The sequence below is a fragment of the Anolis carolinensis genome, chromosome 3, assembly GCF_035594765.1.
Source record: "Anolis carolinensis isolate JA03-04 chromosome 3, rAnoCar3.1.pri, whole genome shotgun sequence".
In the NCBI taxonomy this organism is placed as follows: domain Eukaryota; kingdom Metazoa; phylum Chordata; class Lepidosauria; order Squamata; family Dactyloidae; genus Anolis; species Anolis carolinensis.
This window is the reverse complement of record NC_085843.1, coordinates 50,138,829-50,164,029: the sequence shown is the minus strand read 5'-3', so window position 1 is coordinate 50,164,029 and position 25,201 is coordinate 50,138,829. Positions and strand designations below refer to the sequence as shown.

Genomic DNA, 25,201 nt, shown 5'->3' with positions numbered 1-25,201 from the left:
GAAATTCATGGGGATGCCATAAATGAATAGGCAACTTGAAGGAACATACAAGCACAAGAGAGCTAACACAACGTACATCGAACAACTGTATTTAATTCTCAGTGCTTTCGATTTTCAGATTTTTTTCCCCCATGGATTTTGGAATAGTTGCACACCATGGTCATCAGGTCCCATATTTAATGGAGCTAGATCAGGCATGGGCAAACTTCAGCCCTCCGGGTGTTTTGGACTTCAACTCCCACAATTCCTAACAGCCTGCCAGCTACAGTAGAGTCTCACTTATCCAAGCCTCTGGATAATCCAAGCCATTTTTGTAGTCAATGTTTTCAATATATCGTGATATTTTGGTGCTAAATTTGTAAATACAGTAATTACAACATAGCATTACTGCGTATTGAACTACTTTTTCTGTCAAATTTGTTGTATAACATGATGTTTTGGTGCTTAATTTGTAACATCATAACCTAATAGGCTTTTCCTTAATCCCTCCTTATTATCCAAGATATTCGCTTATCCAAGCTTCTGCTGGCCCGTTTAGCTTGGATAAGTGAGACTCTACTGTATTAGGAATTATGGGAGGTGAAGTCTAAAACACCCGGAGGGCCATAGTCTGCCTATGCCTCAGCTAAATGCAACTAATAAAGCATGGGCTGGTTTTAAAGCATACAGAGACAAAATCTATTTGTGAGAAATCAGACACATGATTTTGAAAAGCTACTATTGAACATTTGTTTAAATTTTATTATAACATGCAAGATACAAAACAAATAGAAAACCTGTAAAATTGTACAGATATTCAAAATACATGATAGAAAGTATGTAAACCAAACTAATTTATGATTTGCATTTTTTTTTCAGACACTGCAAATACAATCAAACTTCTAAAGCAAATTAGTTCTTTTACAGTCAGTGAGATCCAGGTGTAGTCACAGATCAAAAAAACCCACTGAAGTCAATGGGGCGTTAAGTTACGCAAGGTCATAGATCCAATCCATTATCTCTGCCTTGTTTCATCTTCAGCCAGATTTCATTCATTACAGATCAGCGGCAAGTTTTAATTGGCTCAATCAAACTTCATTTCCCAGATTTTGTTACATATTCTTAAAATCATTTACTATAAAGTAGTTTACTGATTTTAAGTGAATATACCTTTTAAATTCAGATCATAATCACACTTAGAAGTATTTTTATTAGAGTCACATTCAAGTAAATACATTTAGGACTGTGAACTCTTACAACTACACTACTGCCACACTGTGACATTAAAAAAATCCAGCTCTCTTCACACAGAATATACTTTAGGATTACAGCCATTTCAGAAAATGTGATTTAATATTTATATATTTTAGAAACAGAAACATTTTAGTTTATTGCATTGAAAAAACATATGGCACAAAATCCAATTGTTAAAAGAGGCTGTCAAACACAGACCTGAAGTTCAAAATTCAATCAGTCGTCTGAATACAATATCCAAGGACTACAGATGCATTTTAAATTGAAAAAATCTCTTAAGAAATATATAATCATTACAATAGAGGTATGGCAATCCATTACATGAAAACATCAAACCTTCTGGACTGTTGGTGGGTTGCCACCCTCAGACCATCAAATTGGAACTGATCCACTGGATCTGAAAAAAAAGTTGCTTCTCACTGTTGTCAGGTTATTTTTTTATTCCTTTCTGTCCAGTACTGTCTATTCTGACATGAGGATTTTAAGCCTAATAAAATCTATTTGTAAAAAACAATATGCCTAGGCTTGAACTTGAGACCTTTTATATGCAAAAGAGGTGACCTTCCTCTATCGCTTGCATCATTTATTTGATAACCAGTGAAATATAAAGTAATATGTACTTTATTTAACTGGGGGAAAATAAGATATTTATTTTCCAATCAGACCTCATTTGCAGGTTTAACTTTTGTAGATTTGATTATGTTCAGATCATGGTCAATCTCTGGCTGAAGGTGTCCACAGAGCTGTTCTTGAAGAACCAGATATTACTGGAGAAGTGTTCTCTCAGTTTTTTTTTTAAACGAACACATTTTTTGGCGGTTTCCCGTCTTTTGTGGGAGTCTTTTGCCCTTAACTGCTGCAAAAGTTGAGGGTCCATGCTGGAAGATTTATTACAGAAGAAAGCTTCTGTAAATAATACATCTGAGAAGTACCCTATTTGTTCAGAGCAAAGTAAGGCATCAATTCATTGGATGATTTGAGAATATGAAAACTTCTGTGAAGGCACCTTTGAATGTGGAATGAGAAACACAACTCTGATAAGAGTAGGCAAGTGAGTTAGCTGTTGATGCTGCTTTGTTTACAAGCTCCTGTTCAGTCGAATCTACCAAACTGCAGCTACTTCCACTGGAGGAAAGGGAAATGACCCTACTCCATCCATCATCAAATTCATGAGCAATTCTGGATAGAACTAAGGACTTTCCTTGATGACTAGTGTTATCTGATCCTAAGGAAAGTCTCCCAATGTCTTGTTTCTAAGGCACCATCTACGCTGCCATATAATACAATTTGACACTGTAATATATGGTCAGTCCAAACTGGCATACTTTAGACCAGGCATGGGCAAACTTTGGCCCTCCAGGCCTACTGGCTGTTGGGAATTGTGGGAGTTGAAGTCCAAAATACCTGGAGGGCTGAAGTTTGCCCATGCCTGGTATAAACTCGTATAATGCAGTTATGTTAAACTGCTCTACATGAGTCTATATTGACCATATAATGCAGTTTCAAGTTGCATTATATGGCAGTGTAAGGTGGGGCCTAAATCAACCCATGGCAAGAGCATTCAGTTTCATTAAAATCTTACTGAGGTTGATTAAAGTACATAATATAGTCAGTGTAGAATCATAATGCAGTGCAGTGCAGTTCAAATTGCATTACATGGCAGTGTAGAACCAGCCATAGTCTTGACGGGGAAGAATTGAGTTTGTGAAGAGCTTCCATGGGACTTTGTGGCATTTCCTTCCCGCATTTCTACCCTATTGTGTATGTCTTACATAGATATTCTAGTATCTGCTAGAAATCAAGGAATAATGCTGTGGATAAAGCAGGTGGTTTTCATTTTTGAAGAAATTAACCAACAAAAAGAAATAATTACAAAATAAGGACCATAAAAATCAGGTTTCTTCTTTGAAAACTTCCATTGTTGTGGAAGTTCTTTCACATGAATATCTGAAGCATACTCATAGCCTCTGTCCAGTATTTGCAAAATAAAGTTAATGGTAACAATGCTTTGAAACTTCATTGCTATGGATGAAAGATTTAAAAACCCTCATTGTGCAGATGCAAAATCTTATTGTGACAGTATGAATCTTTGGCGATCTAGTAAATTAAAACAGAAAGACCACACGTTGTAGTTTAAAATGTGTTATAAAATACGTATAAAATTAAAATCGTATAGAAATCCCATACATTAAAAATTAACCATCATAACTTTCCCTTTTCCTTTTTAATTTTGGAATACTGGAAATATACCAACAAGGTTAAAACAAAGAAGTTTGTTTTTATTAAGAAAGTTCTGTGTGATAAAATCTGCAGGAAATGCCATAGAATCTGTTGGGACAGGCTTATGGCAATCTGATTATCCATTTTGGAGCACCACAATCTTTTAAGCAGCTTTTCTTTTCTTCTGCTATGACAGTGATTAACATATCTAAGAATTAATTCCACCTTACACAGCATGGGTTTCATTTTGGAGCATAAAGGTAGGTAGTCTGTGCGTTCTTGCTATTTTGTGATGCTCATCAAATGTGTCAGAATATGGCTTGCATCCCCAGATTTGAGGCTGTTATTGCATTACGGCCTGCCAATGGACTTTTGCACCGTTTTCTATAACATGAAGTGGGTATAGCCTTCTGCTCCGGTCACGATTACGTCCATCCATATCCGCATAGCTTCTGGTGTTGGGGCTACCATGTAATATATTCTGTCATGAGTCTTAACGCTGAAGGTAAGCAGTGGATTAGGACTCTAGAAAGAAAGAAAGAAAGAAAGAAAGAAAGAAAGAAAGAAAGAAAGAAAGAAAGAAAGAAAGAAAGAAAGAAAGAAAGAAAGAAAGAAAGAAAGAAAGAAAGAAAAAGAAAGAAAGAAAGAAAGAAAAATACATAATATGATCTCTTGGACAAGTTAAGCAAGATGGCTCATATTCTCTGAACTTTTGGAAAGTACAACTCTGGACACTTTTCTTTTACGGACTATTAGAAAGGGCAGCTCCCCCCCCCTCCCCTCACGTATGCATTTAGTGTAACATATGAAAAATTCCAGTTCCACTGAAGGGATAATTTTTGCTGATATATATACCTCCAGAATTAATCTGTGCAGACTCCTAAGCCAATTCTCGCCTTCCACAGCAAACTCAAATACCTTCATTTGTCCCCTGCAGTTCCTCTCAAAATGGTGACAAGTAGTGATATCTTGTAACTTCCAGTTTTGAGAGGAACTACAGAGGAAAATGGAAGAATGTGGAAAGCTTATTGGAAAGTAGTACTTCCCATATGTTGGTATTTATGTGTGTGTGCAGGGAGGGGGGTTCTGTGTGGTTTGATAGTGAAGCTTGAAAATCACAACATTTTTGTGGGGATGTATTTTGTGGGTGTGGACTATTGACATTGGGGCAACAAAATGTCTTCATTATTTGCAAGGAAGAATCTGAAACTAGTTCTTCCTCTATTTCTCCATTGTCAGAACAGGAGATCAAGCACCTTCCAAGGTTCTCAGGACTATATCATAAGTGACATTTATTAGTTGAAGACTTGGGGCCCTTCTACACATGCTGTAAAACCTGGAAGTAACCGGGTTAAAAGGGTGGGTGGGAAAGATTGGGTTAAGAGGTAAAATACACATGTTAAAAAGGTATGCTTGTAAGCTAGTTCTGGCTGAAAAATGCACATCTTTGCATGAAGGTACTGTAGTGGGTTAAACCCTTGTGCTGCTGAGCTGCTGACCTGAAGGTTGACTGAACGACTGATCTGAAGGTTGGCAGTTTGAATCCGTGAGACGGAGTGAACTCCCGCCTGTCAGCTCCAGTTCCTGCCAACCTAGCAGTTCGAAAGCATGCAAATGTGAGTAGATAAACAGGTACCACTTTGGCAGGAAAGGCAAGAGACACTCCAAGCAATCTTGCCAGCCACACAACCAGGAGGCTCCTCGGCTTGAAAATGGAGAGAAAAAGCCTCCCAGAGCCAGAGATGAACACTGCCTCCAGAAGCTGGAAATGAAAAAAGAAGCCTCTGCCTTTGTTTGTGTGTCTCATTGTATATTATTGTAAAGGCATTGAATGTTTGCCTATGTATGTAAATGCTGTAATCCACTCTGAGTCCCCTAGGGGAAAAGGGCGGAATATAAATAAAGTGTATTATTATTATTGTTATTATTATTATGACTGTATATCCCTGTATATATGCTTTCCTTCTCTCCCCCCCTCCCCCCGGTGTAGATTGCTCCAGTGCACATATGCTTTTAAAATGCCTGAAACAGCTGATCGGGCTGTCAAACGGACACACAGGTGGATCAAAGGAAGCACAAATGGAGAGCAATTAGAACTCTCTGAAACTTTTTTTTATACTTTATCATCTTAAACAGAGGTTGAATTAACAATTGGGGGAAAAGAGAGAGCCGACGGAATTCATTCCGTTATGCACTAGACCTCATATGCACACATGCAAATATGCTTATATTTATATTAAGATATTAGCATGTGCACATATAAGGTCCAGCACATAATGAAGTGAATGTAATTTTTTTTAAAAAAACTTCTGCCAGATATCCCCCATCCACCCTCTATTTTGATCCGTTTCAAAAGAAGACTCTGAGGACAGCGGGAGAGCATTTCCCAGGACTGGGATATTTAAACCCACTTTTAAAATTTGGATTTTGGTGCTGTCTTGAAGCACCTTTAGAGGCCAGTTTCTCACCATATAGTTACCTGTTACGCCACCAGAGATGTGTGCTTCTCACTTATAATTACTTTATAACCTACGCTTCAGCCCAGTATAAAGTATCAACGTATAAAAACAGTGATGTAAATATCTATACATTTTACAGAATGAAATAAAATTAGTATATATGGGATTTAAAAAAAACATTTCTTTACCTTATAAGCATTCTTTAGATGGTCGTAATAGACTTCTTCAATTGCTTGAAAATAAATTACTCCTTTTAATTTAGTTTCATGTTTGTCTGCAACAAGAGAAAGAAACCCGGGTTGAGATGAAAACTCCACCACAGGGATTAAAGGATTAGTTTTAACAATATGTTTTTTTCCAGGAATAAATCAAAAAGGGGAATAACATGTTCATTTAGCCATTATTCTAGGAGAATATCTGATTCTTTCATTGGTATTATACAATATTCTAATTTAGCATGTACAGGATCCATAGATTACTTGGAAAGGGAAGCAGAGTACTTAACTGGATTCTCTCTCTCTCTAAAGCAGGACAAAGAATGCTGCCACATTTAGACAGTTTCTTTTGTCCACATCTGAGAAAAGCAGATTTTAGAAGGAACAGGCCACAGGTGGTTCCAAAAGGCTATACAGAATTTCAGGGTTCTCTGGAATTTCCATGGATGTAGTTCTATTTTTCTTTAACCCTAGTTTGGCAAGTGCTACTGTCAAGAGTGAATTGAAATATTGCTCATGAGGGAATGAATGATCTCAGGTCAAAGAAAAGCAGGATTATTTTTATAGACTTTTAACAAAATAAGGACCATATGAACTCTTTCAGTTTCCTACTGTAGCAAAAGATAACACAGCTGTGGATTCTCCTGTCTCTTCCTCCAGTCCTATTGTCTCTCTCTTTTTGGCAGGTTCTTGCATAGTGTTTCTCAAACTGTGCACCTCCAGGTGTTTAGAGTCCTGCTCCCAGAAATCCAGCCAGTTTACAAGATGTTAGGAATTGTCAGACCTGAACTCCAAAACATCTGGAAGAGCAGTTTGAGAAACTCTGATCTGGCATATATTCCAAGTATGTTGCATAATGGAAGGAGGAAAGGGAGAAAGTGAGGGAAAAACTGTCAAGTATTCCTCTTACACATGGCCAAGATCTCAAAACACACTCCATGGAGGTCTAGGTTCCAACATGGCAGCCCTATGTGTTTAGCTGTAATACTGAAGATTGTTTCAAATATTCAGTGTATATATGCACATAATACATATGGCATTTGCACACATCTTGCTTCTTCCTGGTTATGGGCAGCTCAGGTGATGTTGGGGTGGCACTAGCTCATTTGGACAATAGATGATCCAAATTGGACCTGGTTCTTGCGGCCACGCAATACTAAAGCCATGGGGTTGTGCTGAATTTCAGGCAAACTCCAGAGTATTTCCCATCTTTTTTTAATGGAGGACAAAAATGGGTAACCTTACAATAATGATCGTAAGCAACAAAACGTCATGGAGACATCTAGAATTGGTTGTACAATGAGTATGGGTTATAGGCTCATGTAGATGAGCCCTTTGTGACCTGGAGGATTAGAGAGTTCTGAGTGTACAAAACAATATATGATCGGACAATACTTGGGAAGCAAAGAGACAAAACTTAAATGACACATTGCAGAACCAGTACAACACAACTGATAGATTTTGAAAATCCAAGGTACTGAAGGAAGCCCATTAAAGCAGAATGTACAACTCACCTGCATAATAAGAAAATGTTCTCTTGTTTCTGTCAAACACAAACCATCGTTTTTTCCATGTTTTGATTTTGCCTCCCATCTTAATAAGAAACCCTCGGCAGGTCTTCTCAGTAAGTGAAACATGGTAACAGGTCTCTATGTTGTGGCCAGCTGTCTCTATATGGCTTCGTAGATCAAAATCCTCCTTTCTGACTGGCAAGTAACGAGTCAAAGGCCGAGACTAATTAGAAAAATAATGCAAATATTTATTTCTATCAATGATTCCTTTCTCATATGAAACAAAATACCCAGCACAAAACTTTTTGTTTTTTGCATTGTGTAGGAATTTTTAAAGGAGCAATTTCTTTGATACGTACAATAGTCTCGCTTATCCAACCTTCTGTATTATCCAAGGCAGTCTGCCTCCCACCCTGATCCACAGCTGTTTCTCTAAGCAGTAACGTGCAATGGACTAACATGCCCCAACAACAACACAAGTGCAGCCACACTCCCAAACAAGTGGCAGATTTGTTGTAAAACATTATATTTTGATGCTTTATTTGTAAAATCGTAACGTAATTTGATGTTTAATAGGCTTTTCCTTAAAGAAAAAAACTAAGATGGCATCTCTCACTGCAACATTTTAACTACTAGTTTAAGTCAACACAAACAGGTCAACAAAACTCTTCCCTACGTAGTTATTTTTCTAAGCATCAGAGACTGCTCTGAGAGCACATTTCTAACACAGTGACTGAAACACTCAAGGGCTATTAGACACATTTCCATGATCAATGGATCTTAGCATGTTGATTTAGAATTTTAAAATGTTCTTTTTTTGCAGCAGTTGATTCCTGTTTTGATGCAGTTGATTAAAAAAAAAAGCAAAACCCAATAAGCTATGACTTGCAATTGGTTTGTGAAAAATCAGATAATTTCCAGAATTCCCTAGACAACTTGGCCTCTGGGAACAGTTACCAAAAATGTATCTTCCCCAAATAATGAAAAGAAACATCACAGACAGAACTTTCATGCCACCTGACATCACCTCAAACCTTTTCACCTAAGGTAATGTCCAAATTATCAAATGCTAAGCAATGCAAATAGAATTGCTGTACAAAACACTAGCAAGCATTTTAAGGGGAAAAAATCCATGTCCTTTTGTTTGACAGAATTATTTGAAACGACATTCTTGTCAACCCTTTAAAATAGATCTTTCTTTTAGTTGTATCCCAATGTCCACACATTTAATTTAGTTGGCACTCCTACAGTCATACAATTATAGATCTCTTTTTTTTGTTATATTCAGATGACTGCGTTTTTTTATCAAGCACCATAACATCTATCTCCATGTAGACAGTCTAATGTCCAATATCTCAAGCTTACAGGACTGCAATGTGAAAGGTCAGCCCAGCTTTCATGACCATTGAACTGAAGCTCTATTTACTCAGTGTTTACAACTGGAAAACAATTGCTGCATCGTTCTAATAGGAACATTCAAGCTGCACTGCAAAACCTTTGCCAAGTGTTTCAGTCATTTGTCATACTAAAAATATGACTGAATATGAAAATCTTTATTTTAGCACACTGATGCATGCCATCATTTTACTAACATGTTGCATATCTAGGTCCTCTGATTCATTACATTTTGACCAGCTATAATGTGACATCAGTTTATGTTGCTGTCCTGGATAATTATAAATTAATCTAAGCCACACAATATGTACAATTAACTTTTCCACTGCTGGCAGGGAGGCATTTCTTTTAGGATATTCAGACAGGGAGAGCTACCATATGGATGTAAGCATGCAACTTGAGCATTAACACAGGGTTTCATCAAAGTAAATCTTTTGATCCTTGTAAAAGTTATTTTTTTGGGATGACATGTTGGACCCATGCTGTTATTCTCCAAGATCTCAGTGTACTATATCTCATTAATTTGAAAGAAATAACCATACTACAAACTCAAAACACATGGAAGCGATTCACATACTGCGTGCAAACCTTGGAGGCTTTTAATGATGTAATGGCAACATACTTTGGAGATGTCTCTTGCAATGTCATGCCCAGCTCTTCAGCAAGTGAGGTAGTAACTTCTTGGGGAGGATGATGGGAAGGAATGGCTACAGGTATTGTCCTCCCATGCAAACAGTTTTTTTGCAAACAACAGTACATGCTCATGACATTTATGGGAAGAGCACACAATGAATGTGTGTGTGTAAAGCACAGAAAAAAAGGATGGGGAGACATGCTCTGTGAATGGGAGACACTCGGTATGGGAGTCATGGCCCTAATTAGGTTGAACAGTAGTCCAGACATGCCTAAAACTAGTTCTTCCTTATTTCTGCCATAAGCCATGAAAATGGTCACATACCTGATTTCGTTGTTTTTCACGGATCTTAACTTCTTTTTCAATGAGCTTTTGTCGCTGGCTAGTTTCTTCTTGCAGTCTTTTCTCAAGCTGCTCTCTGCGACGCTTTTCGTCTTCTAGGGCTCTTTTTTTAGCTTCCATTTCTCGTTCCTGTAAGTACCACAACAAAGCTCCTTTTTAACAAAACTGTCAAGAACAGAATAATCTGAAACATTATTTATGAAGTCATATATCAGCATGGAACTCTGACATTCAGATTCGTACTGCCTCTCATTAGGGTGAAGTTGTACCTTTTTGTGCTGATTGAAGATAATACAACTTCTCTTCTAAGAAAACAAGTCTGAAAATTAAACTTTCAGGAGTTGTAATTTTAACATTAGAATTCAAGTCACAAATCTAAAAATGTTATGTTTCTTCTCAACTTTTAACATTCAGTAGTCATCACTGTTTTTTTCTTTTGTATGAATTAGAGATGGTTAGTCTTACAATATGACTATTATTTAATAATAGAGTTTTAACTTAGTGTTCATGTGGCCTGCCCTTGTTTTATTGTTCCCTTGATTCTGCGTTGTAATGTATATTATTATTTATTGTATTGTTCAATGTATTATGATGTGTTGTTCTCTTATATTCTGTTATATTGTATTGTTCTGGGCATGGCCCCATGTAAGCCGCCCCGAGTCCCTGTCGGGGAGATGGTGGCGGGGTATAAATAATTTTATTATTATTATTATTATTATTATTATTATTATTATTATTAGGCCATTGTTGAGGTCCTGGCACACAATGAAAGTTGAATAGAAATCTTCAATGCAGTTGATCCAATGTGAAGGTTTTTAGGTCCTTTGAATTTCTGTTAAGATTTCTGAGTCTATATATTTGTGAACAGGAATCACCAACATATATTGAAACAGATGTCAAAAGGTGCAGTATTGTGTGCCCAGGGCCAACAACCAGAAGTTATAGCTGCATACAGTGTCAGACCCTGAGACAATACTTTCAAACAACAAGCAAGCATTATGTGCGAGTCACAGGTAAGGTTACCATGTATGCAGTAAATATTACTCATGTGCACTTTCTCATTGTCTCCTTAACTCTGAAGTTCTGGTGCTTGTAATAAATCTGTCTTGGCCAGTACTGTGAGTAGGTTTAACTGAAGCCAGTGCTTGGGTTTGGTAGGTCCTTTGGCTAAAATAATTGTTTTTCTTCCTTCTCAGTTTCAGGGCTCATTATAGTTTCATGTCACATCTGGGAGGATCAGTAGGCCTGATATTTCAATTCTACCCAATACTAATAACTTAAATATCTTGCTCACATTTGCTATATTGATTACACTAAAGATGGTGAAAGGCAAAAAGAGTTATTCATGTATAATGAGAAGGTATGTTCATGGTTCATTCTTATTTACACATCTGAGTCCCTTAAAACCTAATTTTAGGAATTTCAGGGAGTTATCAAAAGGTTCTGTCTGAAGCCTTGGACAAAGTTCATTTTCAATTCAATGCTCAGTGCCAATAAGTAAAATATGCTCTATTGTTCTTATTTTGTGCCTGTAAGTTTTGCCATAATCACTCCTGAAAGAATTCCTGTGCTTTCAGAGCAACAGGGTATGCAGGCATTCAGCAAGTACTGGTCTTCCTGGAATGAGAGTTCTACCATGTTTGGAAACTTGTTTGAGGTACTCAAGATTACCTAACTGTGCATATATGCATGTGCTCATCCATGTTAAAGTTGTGCTCAAAGCAACACTGACAACATCTGACAAGTGTTCTATAAGCCAAAACAACTTTTCCAGATAATGCAGGAAAAGACAAGATGTGTTAGGCAGCACTGGGTTTTGTGATCTTCTGACAGTAGAAAGACATTATGAATGAAGGGTGGTTTCCCAATTCAATAAACTTCAAGCTAAATTTCAAGGCTCCTTCCTTACACAGACCTTTTAGTCTTGAGCAGGATTTCAACAGAACACTTTTTCAGAAAGAGTTCAGTGTGTCTCCACGTGTCCCTGTGCCACCCAGTGACTCAGTGAAATACTGCAGGCTATGAACTATTTATATTAAAGTTATTTTATTTTTGAAACAATAACCCTGAGATGCACATTTGGGACTGGCATAGCAGCCAGGTGGAAACAGACAGGTACACTTTCATTTATAGATAGATTACCCTGGATTCAAGCAGTCGATTCTTTTCAGCTTGAGCTTGTTTTAGAAGTCTTTCCATCTCTTCTAGTCTTGCAACATTTGATGTACTTGCACTATAAGAAATAAAATTAAGAAAATAATTCAGTACTGTGAATATACCTCTACCCTTTTCTGTCAATAATTTGACACGGGATCTGGTTTTTTCCAGTCCGCTTAACATGTTCCGGGAAACAGAAAAAAACACATCACAAAGTCTGATTTGTCTGGCAAAACAAAATAGTTTAACAGGATGAACCACTCAGGACACCCCCTTGGCTTGTATATTATTATAATTTTATGTACTATATTATTGAAATATTTTAATCCATATCAGTGAAAAACATTTTGATGACTTCCAGAATAGGAAAAGGACAGAGATATCAATACTCTGCTTTTCAGTTTACAATCTATAAGACAAAATACAAATTCAAAGAAAGATGGGGGGAATAAAGAAAAACAGAGACTTGGGAATCGCTTACTGATGCTACAGTTCTTATAAATGGCCAGATGAGACAAAATCTATGAAATGGCTGCTTTGGCATGACAGTGAGGGAAACTGAAAGCTGGTTTCTCACAGCCAGACTTCTAACTGGAACTAATTATAGAGAGCATACAACGCCTCTTCTAAAGCAACTCCACTGGCTGCCAATAAGCTGCCGGTTCCAATTAAAGGTGCAGGTGATGACCTATAAAGCCCTATATGGCTCGGGCTCTGCCTATCTTTGTGATCACATCTCCCCTTACGAGGGCTCTATTATCTGCTGGGGAGGCCCCCCTCTCGCTCCCGCCACCATCACAAGTGCAGTTGGGAACGAGGAGGGCCTTCTCGGTGGTGGCCCCCTGACTCTGGAACACCCTCCCCAGAGAGATCAGGCAAGCCCCTACATTGTCCTCTTTCCACAAGGAACTGAAAACCTGGAGGTTCCTGCAGGTTTTCGAGGACGATTAGTCTATAGCTCCCCCCCCCCCCCCGCCCCCAGTTGTCAACTAGGATCCTGCTCTGCACTTTATCCACTTCCTGGCCCTATGATATTCTGATCCACTAGTCTTTGCCTAGCCCTCCTAATTGGCCATGACTATTCTGAAATTCTGGTCATTGGTATTTTGAACCCATTGATGGAGCATATTGAAACTGGATTTTAATTTTTGTGGCTGTTTTAGTAGAATTGTATGTTCTTGTTGTATTATGTTTATTATGTTTAACCTTGCTGTATTGTTTCCTTTTGGCAACTGAATGTTTTGCTTTATGTTGGAAACCGCCCTGAGTTTTCTCGAGGAGGTGGGGTGGTATACAGATAAAAGTTTTATTATTATTATAAGACGATTGAGCCTTTTTTTCCTTATCCCCTTTCAATTGAAGAAACTATACTAAAATGTTCTTTAAAATATTGTTCTGCGGAGCCTCTCAATTAATGAAATGTGGGTTTATGATGCTACTAGAAAGAAAATATATTTTCTGTTGTGATTGAATAAACTTTTATATCACACATATGATCTGTCCAGCATTTGTTGCTGAAATACTTTACCTGGAAATATTATCTGGAGAACAGGCAGATATGCTGGTTTCCATGCTGTCAGAACTGTCTAAGCTCAGAGTGTCAAAGGCATGGTCCTTGAAACTATGATCAGAATAATGGAACGTGTTCAGGTATACATTTGATTCAGAGGCTGTTCTGCTGTAGAATTCAGGAGATTTCTGGTTTTGATTTTCACATATGTGTTGCTGGTTATAACCTAGAATAAGCAATGAAACACATTAATGGAGTTTTCTTCACTGTGAAATTTCCTATATCAAAACCATCACAGGTGTATTGAACTACTTTCCATTCTGAGTTTCAAGCAATACTGCTGTTCATTAGTATTTTTTTTTTCTCATCGTGGTCACAGAAAACATATCATGCTGGTCTTTCTAATACCTGACATATTTCTAATCAGTTAGTATGTCTCCTGAATAAATCACAGGGATGGTTCATGGTTTAATGTTAAAGAGCCTGACAAAATCATTTTTGGACAAGAAGATTCTGAGAGATACAGTCCAAAATTATGGATTTTTCAAACTCTGTTTTACAGGAATAAGCCTGGCCCACTGCATGTAAATGTATGGATAGATATAACATGCATGTTTAAGAAAAGCATCACAAGCACATTATCCACCCAAGGTTTTTGTTAAGAGTTATGGAAAATATGATATGGATGCATTTTACAACAATGGACTAAAATTACCTTTATTACTTGGACTTTTGGAATGATTAATTGTTCCTTTTTTAAAGTAGGATTTGTTGTTGTAAAGGAGAGAGAAAAGAGACACATTACTGTCGAGCTACCATTTTGTGATTTTTGGTTAGCAATCTAGGCTTTCAAATAAGAATCAGGAGCGCCAATTATTATTATATATGCCAGAACTCAATTGACAGACCCAGTCTTTTGAACTTGAACATGTCCATTTGTATTTTTTATAATGTTTATATGAATGTTGATGTAAGTTAATAATTTTTAATCTGATTTATAATGTATTGTATATTTTTTATATGTGTGTTTATTGTAAGCCGCCCTGAGTTCCCTCTCGGGTGAGAAGGGCGGGATATAAATGTTGTAATAAATAAATAAATAAATAAATAAATGAAGCAATTGCAGTTTTTCACATGCTGGCTTTTATGATAGCCAATCAACAGCTCCCTTATTACATGCAGTGAAATTTAAAATGACTGTGAGAAATGACAACTTTGGACATTTCAAAAAATATAGGTAGTAAATAACTAAAACACAAAACAACTACAAGCACAATAATAGTGCTGCTTTAAAATATTCCTTATAAAGACAAAAAGTCTAAGGGGGAAAACACTACATCTGAATATGCAGCCAGAGTTCAAAAAGTTTCCAAGCTCTATAGTGTCGGTTTAGAAGCTAGGTGTTAATAGATTTGTCCCATAAATGAGATCAAATTTTTCTAATAAAAAATAGACCACATGTGATAAATAGAACTGAAAGTTGTGCAGCGGGAAGTAAAAATGAATAGGGGCAAAACTGATCAAAACAACTCATTTATTTATTTATCAATGCAAACTTTGCAAATGTGACTATAGGAAGTGGAAAGGAAGAAGAAAAAAGGGAGACTGTGATCAGAAAGATGGAATAAAAAAATAAATGGTTTTTGTCTGGACCTAGCGATACTTTTAGCAGATTTACTACCATCAGTGGAGCTTCAAGTTAGCCAGAGAATAAGTTCAGTTCCAGTAGTTTCAGTGACTCTAACTATAACTAATTCCAGATCCAAACTTCTCTCTTGAATATATTTAATCAAGTTATACATAATTTGGGACAGAAATGTAAATAAAAACATTTGAGGGTTGAAATACATAAGCAGAAAACTGCATCTCAGATTACTAATTTAGAAGAAACTATATGATTTTGTTCAATTTACCATTAATCTTCAGAGACATGCAAAACTAAATTTGATGAAAAAACAAATTATTTTAGAGATAAACACAAAGACCATTGCCAGAAACAAAGAAAATCACAACAGTGCTGGTTATTTCAAACTGTTTGTTTGCTAATGCAATGCAACAAGAAAGCAGTGCTGAAACATGACTATTCTCAATGTCTTGCCTTTTTAGTGAAAGAAAAATGGTCAAAAAGTTACACACATTTTATTCTCTAAAATGAATTCTTGATTATTGTGGATCAACAGTGATAGAGAACCAGTTTGCCTATCAAATCCCTGATTTCTTTGTATGATAATAGAAGTAATATCTAAGGTTGCTATAGAATTGCTAACTCTGCAAGAATGAAAATGTCCATTGATAGAACTGGTTGCTCTATGAAGTTGTTGCCTCTTCTGTAAAATGTGGGTGCTGCAGCCATATAATCTTTGCCCACAATCAACACAAGAGTATATCTGTTTTTAGAGGCTGAAATTGTGAGCATTTTAACATATGTAAACTTATTGGCCAGACTGTATTGCTAATAATATAAGCAGATACTTAGGATTTGTGCCCTCTGCTCCTAGTTGGAGCCCCCAATGGTGCAGCGGGTTAAACTGCTGAGCTGATGAACTTGCTGACCGAAAGGTCGGCAGTTTGAATCCAGGGAGCATGGAGAGCTCCTGCTGTTAGCCCCAGCTTCTGTCAACCTAGCAGTTTGAAAACATGCAAATGTCAATAGATCAATAGGTACCGCTCTAGCTGGAAGGTAATAGCGCTCCATGCAGTCATGCCGGCCACATGAACTTGGAGGTGTCTACGGACAATGGTTTAAAAATGGAGATGAGCACCATATAGGTATAGGTAAATCCCATTAATTAAATGTGCCTAACAGCAAGAATAGGCCATTATAGGCACAGTTCAACATAATGGATATAGCTCCCACGTATTTGGCAGGCTTCAATGTTGAGCAGGAAACCTCTAAGTGGACTACAGGAACTTTCTTGCCTTCCCAGAAGTTTCCAGTGTAGGGGGAACCTTACAATTTCTACACATGTTGGTTCGAACATGACTTGACAGTGTTCATTTCATAAGTTACAACCACAAAAAGAAACTAATGATGTCACACAGATAAAATTTCTCATACCTTTTTTGCCTTTTCCTGATTTTTAAGACACAAAGAATGAAAAAAGACATTTAAAATCAGATAAAAAATGTTTAAAATATTTTCTTAAGAGTCGCTATTGCAGAAATTGGGCATGAAGAACATTTTCTCCTTTAAGTACATGTGATCCACAAAGCCACTTTATGCTGGTCTATAATCGTAATAAAGAAAGATTTGATTTTGATTTTATAGTCTCCTAGAAATAAGTCTTTATAGTTTAGTGAAACTTACTTTAAGGCATTTAAGTTTTGAGTATAAATAATCTAACTTCAATTACAGGTTGTATATTTTGACTATGCATGTATGCAGATGGCCGGAATAAGACTCAATATATTCACTGGAGCTTTTAGAATTGTTAGAACTGCAATTTAGGACTGTCCTGTGTTGGTATCATTTTTAACAAATCCAAACTCTTGAAACATACTCCGATGCAACAGAAGCCGCATATATAGAGAGGCCACAAGAAAGACATCTGTGTGATTACTAGATTATTTTTCATATGCAATATTGTTTTTAATCAGCTTAAGGCTGGAATCCTATATATGTTAATCGGAGAGTAAGTCTTAGGGAATTTACTGGAGTAAAACCTACTGATTGTTGGGATTGTTCACCTTAAGCAACAACAAAGTCATCAGAGTGTGGCTTGTATCTAAATCAATGCAGAATCACATATTCTCCAATTCTGGCCATATTGTGCAACAGGTAATTATTTAAAACAGTATTAATGAAATCAAATAAATAGCCAAAAAAACTCCCACTGCAGTTGAATGATTATATTCTACTTTTATCAAATGAAGTAGAAATAATATTACTGTGAAATGAGATTTCAACATAGTACTTATGAATGTAACAAGATATTACTTTTAAAATCAAGTTACCTTTATATGTTCTTCTTGATTCGGACTCTTTGGCCATAGATCCCAAGCAGTGAGGTAGCACACTGCCACAGCTATTGCTTTGTCCAAGTGGGAGGTGACCCTTCATGAAATATTGCAATTTTAGTCAACATTAAAAAAACATCCATTTCATTTATCCAAGGGAGAATGTAAATTCTTTATATACATTTCACAATTGACTCTCTGTTCTGTACATTTTGTTAATGAAGTCAAAAGCATGACTGCACTCCTCCCTCTTGGGCTAAATTTTATAAATAGTTTCTACAACTGGAGCTTGTACAGATATGCCTTAGTATGTAAAGGGATCTTGTAGTAGTAGTATTATTATTATTATTATTATTATTATTATTATTATTATTATTATTATTATTTCATTTCTAGCCCGCTTTTCTCCCATGGGTGGAACTCAAAGCAGCGTACAAACTATAAAATTAATACAAATGTATTGTAGCATCTTAGTGAATAACTGAAAGATATGGATAGCAAAAACTTTTGTAGATTAAGGCCTTATCTTCACTGGCTGACTAATTCAAGGACAGCATGGAACAGAATTTCTTCAGACTCGCCCTGGAGGTTGCCCACACACACCATCTTGGTCAGTCAAGAAAATTCAGCTGGGTTGAGACAACATTGGTCCCATTGAACGAAACCATCTGTGTTGTCTTCTCTGCTGTGAATGATCTTACCCATTGTGAAAATCAGTAGAGGCACTCATGTGACCAAGAAAGAAGAGGATGGACAAACATATAGTTCTGTGCTTTTTGACATGCTGGGGCAGAGTTGATGAGTCAAACATATCTGCCTCATCATTTTGCAATTCACATACTCTCAGCAAGGGAATTTGGTAGACAGCTGATGCCTGTCCTAATCATATTCAAACAAACTCAATTCTAGTCTTTTTTTACAAGCTATTATTTTATATGACACACACAAACTGTAAACACACTTCTTACCTTAACACTTCGTCCGAGAGTCGAACTACTGAAATGTGGCGATACAGAAGGAGCTGTTTTCTTGCGTGGCAAAGTATCACTCATATATGGGCCTTCTTTGTGTTGCTTTCTCCTCTCTTCCAGATTTCGGAAATGCTTAAAACATATGAAATAGCATAATTATACTGCATTCTAAAGGGCTGTAAAAGTCTTTAAAATCTTTGTGCATAGCTGGAAAAAATGGAATATAATTACAAAATTTAGGGTGTGGTTATCTAAAAGACCATGTCTTCCCAGATGAGATGTGTCTTTCAGTCCAACTATCTGAAGGGGACACGTTTGCCTATCAGGATGAGGTGGATCAGTTGCTCTCGTGGTGCAGAGACAATAATCTGGTTACATCAATAAGACCAAGGAGCTCACAGTGGACTACAGAAAGAACTGACCAGAAATCCACCCCTTGGTTATAAATGGAGACCAAGTGGAGCGGGTGGCCAGTGTCACGTTCCTGGGTGTCACTGTTAAGGAGGATCTGACCTGGGGCACCCATATGACAACCTTGTTGAAGAGGGAACAGCAGAGAATGTACTACCGGAGACTTCTAAGGAACCAACAACTGAATAAAAAACTGCTGGTGACTTTCTACCAATGTGCTATAGTGTCCTAAGCTACTGCTTCTGCACATGATTTGGTAAGTCCACAGTGGCAGACAGGAAGGCACTCTACAGAGAATCATGGGTTGCCCTCTCCCCTCTTTGGAAAAACTTTATAAGTCTCACAGCCTTAAGAAAGCTCAGAGCATTCGTTGCTTTCTCCAACTCACCCAGGATATTCTTTTTTTGAATTGTTACCATCTGGCAGACAGCACAGGGAGACAAAGACAAGGACAAACCAGCTGAGATATAGCCTTTATCCTAGAGCTGTAACTATAATGAACTCCGTGGTTTTGCATTGATGTGGCAATGGGAGCTGTGTTGTGGTGGTTGGAGTGTGGAGGGATTTGTGTGTTGTTTTTGTGATGAGTACTGGGGAAAACATTTAATTTAGTTGTACAATGTACAACGACAATAAATTTTTCTATTCTATTTGATGGGGACATGAGACAGGGCTTCTTGGCAGCTGCCCATTGAATCTGGAACTGTCAGAAGGCTTTCATGGCCGAGATCACAGGGTTGTATATACCTCACAACCTCTGAAGATGCCTGCCATAGATGTGGGCAAAATGTCAGGAGAGAATACTTCCGGAACATGGCCATACTCCCCGGAAAACACACAACAAACCTGAATCTGGAACTTATTTTTCTAAGAAGGCTTAAATGGCCCCCTTATTGTTCCCCTTTGAAGTCAAAATAATTTTTAACATTCCAATAAGCTGATGTTTTTGTTAAAAAAAAACTTTTAATGGGATGCTGTAATGATTTTAACTCCTTTTCAAAACTATATATTAATATTTTATTTTAAAAATGATTTTGATGTTATTGACAGTATAATATTAACTTTTCATATGAATTAGCTATACTGTTTTTGTTTTAATTTATAAGCTGCTTTTAACCTCTGTTTTGAGGACAAAGGTGAGATATAAACCAAAATTATAATAAGAAAACCAGCAATAAGAAGAAATTGTTTTTAAAAATAGAAACAATCTTGCAGTACATAGAAAGTGCAGTATAGAAGTGAAGCTATTTCGCAAAATGTTATTTATTTTTATATTTTTTTTAAAACTATACCTACAGGAGTCATCATGAACATGTTATAATATTTATCACAAATAAGTTGTCCCATTTTATTTGACACATTATACTTCTAAACAACGGGAAGCATTTTGGAAATGGAAAAAAATGATACAGAAGTTATAGATAATGACAACCATGATCTGAATGTAAGGATAATGTTATTTGTCTGAAAGGGCTATGATTGTACTGCGATCCACTGTGATTTATTTTCAACACAAGGTTTTATGTACAGGTGCCATCCAAGTCCATGATTAATTGAAACAAAATAAAACTTTACAAATATATTTTCTTAAAACAAGTTGGATTTAAATATATAATAAATGAAAAAGTAGATATTAAATATTCACATGCCAGATTGAATTTGAAATTACTGCTCAATTCATGGAAGCTGACAACACCATCCATGAAAGAAATCATTGCAATCTTTTTTATAAACAGAAGTTTGGCCTCAACACATTGTCCAATATTTTTAGTTTAAAAGACTCTTTCACTTAATATTTATTCATAGCTGGAGAGACACATGCCAAACAACTATTAAAAACTATGCACATACATATTTTAAATCAATGCATTATTAATATTCAAAATAGGAACAATTAACTAGCACTTCAAGAGCTAGTTGATTTTTAAACTCAGGCCTCAAGCTAGATCAACTTCACTTTCTTGTAATGCTCATTGTGTTATGAATGCAAGTGAGGATCAAAGCTAAGCATTTCCCCAGTTCAGCCAATACTTTGGGAAGGAAAGTCAGGAAAGGAAGCAAATTAGATGCAGAGATCCTCAGCTTTTGACCCATCTCTCTTCTGAAATTATTCCCAAGAGAATGCACCACAAACCCTGGTATAAAATCTGTCACTATCAATACTCAATTGTCAATTTACTGTCAATTAACTAAGCTGATCTCATTAACACAACATATTATATGTCAAAAGGGGGGGGGGGGCTGAGTTTATTTTAGGTTTCAGTATGAACTTTAAAAGAGGTGGCCAAGATGCTGGAAGATGCTCCAAAATAAGTTTAGTCCCTTGGATAGGCAGACGTCTTTAAAGTTTGGACTAAAACCTAAAATGGATTCCCCTAGACATAAAAGTCATAAGATGCCAATGTTTAAGGAAGATAATCTTGAAAATGTATACATATTTGAGAAGCCTAAAAACTTCCATGACTATCCAAATATCCTATTTAAGGAGTGGCATGTCCTACAGAAGCAGGACAAAATTCCAAGGAGCAAATTTAATACAGTCCCTACCTCATTTATACGCCGAAATTTTGTCAGATTGAACAAGAATCTGTGGGATGAACAGGTTAAGCCAATAAGAGACAAGAGTTGTGTGGACTGAATTGCTGAGTGTATTTCTCTAGCTCAATGGTTCCCAACCTGTGGGCCGCGAGAACAAAAATTTCATCCGCGAACCTCCTCCCTCTTTATTTTATTTCCGTTCCTTTCCACAGAGCTGACTATTGTATTGGATAGACCACATCAGTTCTAGATTATTAAATATAGTTTTATGTGGGCGAGGAGATAGCGACTACCAGATGGCATATGTTCTGTATCAGAAACTAGAGCTTATGTGGTCTATCCGATGCAATTTTCTGTATCAGCACCCGAATTAACCAAACCGAATCTAAAGTTGGCCAAAAACTGATTTGTAACCCTTTTGGTACTAATGTTGGAGAGTGGTCCTTGGTCAAGTGGTCCCTGATCAAAATCGGCCCTGGTCAAGTGGGCCCTGGTCAAAAAAAGGTTGGGAACCTCTGCTCTAGCTGGATGTGATCCAGCAGCTGTGGCTACAAAAGGGAAAGGGAATGGGAACCAGATTCAGCCCAGTACTGCCACTCTTTCTTCATGCCAAGCAGTCTATCTGTCAACAGCATTTTAGATTCAGCACTGGCGACTCGGCATGCACTCTACCAAGTTGGGACAGAAAGTCCATGCAAAGATCACCACACTGTTATCAAGGCCATCTGCCTTCAGGCATGTTACCTGTGATTGCCTCCTGTGCTTCTTAGCTGGAAGAGGAGGCGGTGTGTCAGGTAAAGGACAAGGCTCTACGTTTGCAGCCCTGACCTCAGGCCATTGGGCTGGTGAAAGTTGTGCAAGAGGACGAGAAGAAAGGGGGTGAGGAAACACAAATCCAGGACAGAGAGGTGCCTTTAGCTTGATAGGAAAGAGAGAAATTATATTCAGAGCTCAATTTTTCTTTAACAGACAAGCTACAAAGACATACACACACACACACACACACAAAGGATAATGTGTTTAACATAGCACAAGCATTTGAGGACTACAGCCCACTTTGTCAGATGCATAAAGTGTTATGAACAGCTGACAGACAGAGAAAGAAAGAGAAGGGTTATAGACTTTTTGAGGTGGCCAACTGACTTGGGACATATAAAACAACAAAGATAATTTAAAATGTATGAATATGTGAAATTGAAAGCATGTTTTTTAAATAAAATGTTAAGAAAGCTTCTCTATCCTCCTTGGCTCCTGTTATTAACAGATACCAGAAAGGTTAATTTTTGACACTGAATGGTTATGCTTTACCTGTACAAACAGATAGAACCTGAAGAAATTTCATGTTCTTGCCCTTTCCCATACCCAATCCTTCTCCAATGTAGTTAGGAGAAAGTGCAATCTAAAATCTAGTTACAATTATGCAGTTTCTATTTTGCCATTCTTTGACAACTGGGAATCGTGGTTTAAAGTAATCTCTATCCACTGGCTAGCAAATAATTTTCAAACCACACGCTATAGACCTAGGATAGAGTTGATTTTAAACCATGATACCTGATTTGCACACAATAATGAGCTATAAAAAGGCTAATGAAAATTGGAAATGGTTTATTCTTTTCCCCATAAGGTTGGGACAAGAGGAGATAGCTTATGAGCTTTACTCTTTGTGCAGACTACTTTCTATCTGAGTATGAAGCCCTAAACCAAATATAGTCTCAATACATCCTTTTTTGAAGCAAAAGATTTACTCATTTGCCTAAGATATTAAACACCTTGACTGTCAATGCTTCAGGCAGGAAAGTGCCTTGGTTCATATTTGTTGGATTTAGCTGAATATGACATCTTCCTGACCTTTTTGTCTGGAAACAAGAAGATGAAAGGTTGACCACATTAGGTGGCCAAGGGGAGCCCATTTGAAATAAACACCATACAGTTTCTAGCCTATTTCTGCTTCTTTCCTCTGGCAAGAAAGGCAGGAGTAGATGCCCCCAACACTTATATCTTATTTTCTCCCAGATAGAGCTTATGTATGTATTAAAATCTAATTTTATACTGTACATCTTTTTAATTATGGCAAAGAAATAAATGCAGCTTTATACTGAACCTGAAAACACCGATGTTACAAAAAAGCGAATGCAAAAGGCATACAAAATGGGAAATGTCTCTCAAACCAACCTCTTTGTTTTGTGGCTGGCTCATCAGGCCAACTGTGGAAGGTTCAGTGGGAACAGCTTCAGCAGCAGTGGGGGGCTGAGTGGAAGGGGATATGTTCGTGGAATTGCCATACGGCTCACTAATGTCATTTACACTCAAATAATCCTAAAAGGAGGAATTCAGATGTTAAACACAAAAAAGAAGCAAAAGCCAAAAGGCATGCAAGAGTATTAAAGTTTCAATTTTGCTGTGGGAGTTAGTTCAGAGTGATACAGCCAATTCTGTGTTATTACAAAACATTATTTAAAAGTATCAAAACTCATCAACACTAAATACGTTAAATATTTAAATGCCTTAATGTGACATAAACAACAATGTTCTTGAGAAGTCATTACATATGAATTATCATAGTGAGATGAAACCATCACAGTAAATAGGATGTGTACCTCATGTTTAGATCTAAAATATAGGAATGGAAATGAACTGCATTATATTAAATGCAATCCCTGCCAAATTCCGACAGTAGATATGTGGACATTTATGCAAAATCAGGTACACAACAAATTGTAAGAACATAAGAAGAATTGTACTGGAGCTGATTATTCACTGAGTTTGGAGAGATCGGAAGTTCTTTATAGCACACTTGGAATTTTCACCATAGGAAATTGTTTCACATAAATAAGTCTTATTGTGTTCAGTGGAATTCACAGCCACTTATGTTTACACAGACTAAACAATATTTGAATGGTAAGTAAAAACTAAGAAGCTCAGTTTTGAGAGCTTAGATAGCAAGGTCCTTTGATCTAAGCTTTGTTGGGCTTTGCAATAGCCTTTCTGAGATGCAGGGCTGAGAAATTTACAGAATATCTCCAGTGTAGATAGTACATTGGAAGTTTTATCTTTGATTTCTTTATTCCGGGCAGCTCCTTCAAGACACCATTTTTGTGATATGGCACCTTACATGGTTTTGACTATTTTCCCTTTGCAAACATAAACCATGTGAAGAAGAATGAATGAGATAGCATGGGAAGAAATTCCAAATCATGTAAGGAGGTACATCAGAAAAATATCTCGCAAGATAGAACTGCCTCTACATTATTCCATTCCAAGAAGCTACTATATTGCACTGTGAGCCAATTTTCTGAACACTAACAAGATTGTGGCAATTTAACATTTGTGGTATGTGGTTGCAGTAAATCACAATAGCCTATTTTGGCAGACATATTAACAAAGCAGTTTTTGTTTTATTAAGATGATCAGAGCAGCTGCAATCCACAATTAAAATATAGATAACTTTATTAACAGGAGCAGCAGCAATAGCAGAAGAAATATTTTAGGCAAAAGCAAGCTCTAGAAAGATATACTGGAAAAATGTGTGTCCTCCCCCATTCTTAACCGAATGCAACTTCTGGAATTAATGTATTGATGTATTGACATTGGCAAAATGGCTTGCAGTCTGGAAGGATACATATTCTACAACATTCAGAATGAACAAAA

At 36.9% G+C, this 25,201-nt stretch overlaps 1 protein-coding gene across 12 annotated transcripts in view; it reads right to left on the bottom strand.

The window, feature by feature from the left end:
* Window positions 1-715: 715 nt before the first annotated feature.
* phldb2 (pleckstrin homology like domain family B member 2) overlaps window positions 716-25,201 on the bottom strand; it is a 92,657-nt gene continuing 68,171 nt past the window's right edge. For 4 of the 12 annotated variants that reach the window (XM_062974885.1, XM_062974887.1, XM_062974886.1 and 1 more), the window contains 11 exons: window positions 23,726-23,869; window positions 22,298-22,471; window positions 18,602-18,736; window positions 17,631-17,730; window positions 14,392-14,427; window positions 13,695-13,902; window positions 12,152-12,242; window positions 9,992-10,138; window positions 7,642-7,861; window positions 6,101-6,186; window positions 716-3,978 (listed from right to left, as the gene is read on the bottom strand). In XM_062974885.1, coding sequence (XP_062830955.1) covers window positions 3,838-3,978; window positions 6,101-6,186; window positions 7,642-7,861; window positions 9,992-10,138; window positions 12,152-12,242; window positions 13,695-13,902; window positions 14,392-14,427; window positions 17,631-17,730; window positions 18,602-18,736; window positions 22,298-22,471; window positions 23,726-23,869 — 1,482 coding nt within the window. In that variant the 3' untranslated portion in view covers window positions 716-3,837. Of the gene's footprint in view, window positions 3,979-6,100; window positions 6,224-7,641; window positions 7,862-9,991; window positions 10,139-12,151; window positions 12,243-13,694; window positions 13,903-14,391; window positions 14,428-17,630; window positions 17,731-18,601; window positions 18,737-22,297; window positions 22,472-23,725; window positions 23,870-25,201 lie in introns of those variants that run through there. The other 8 variants (XM_062974889.1, XM_062974891.1, XM_003219139.4 and 5 more) reach the window with 6 other exon arrangements.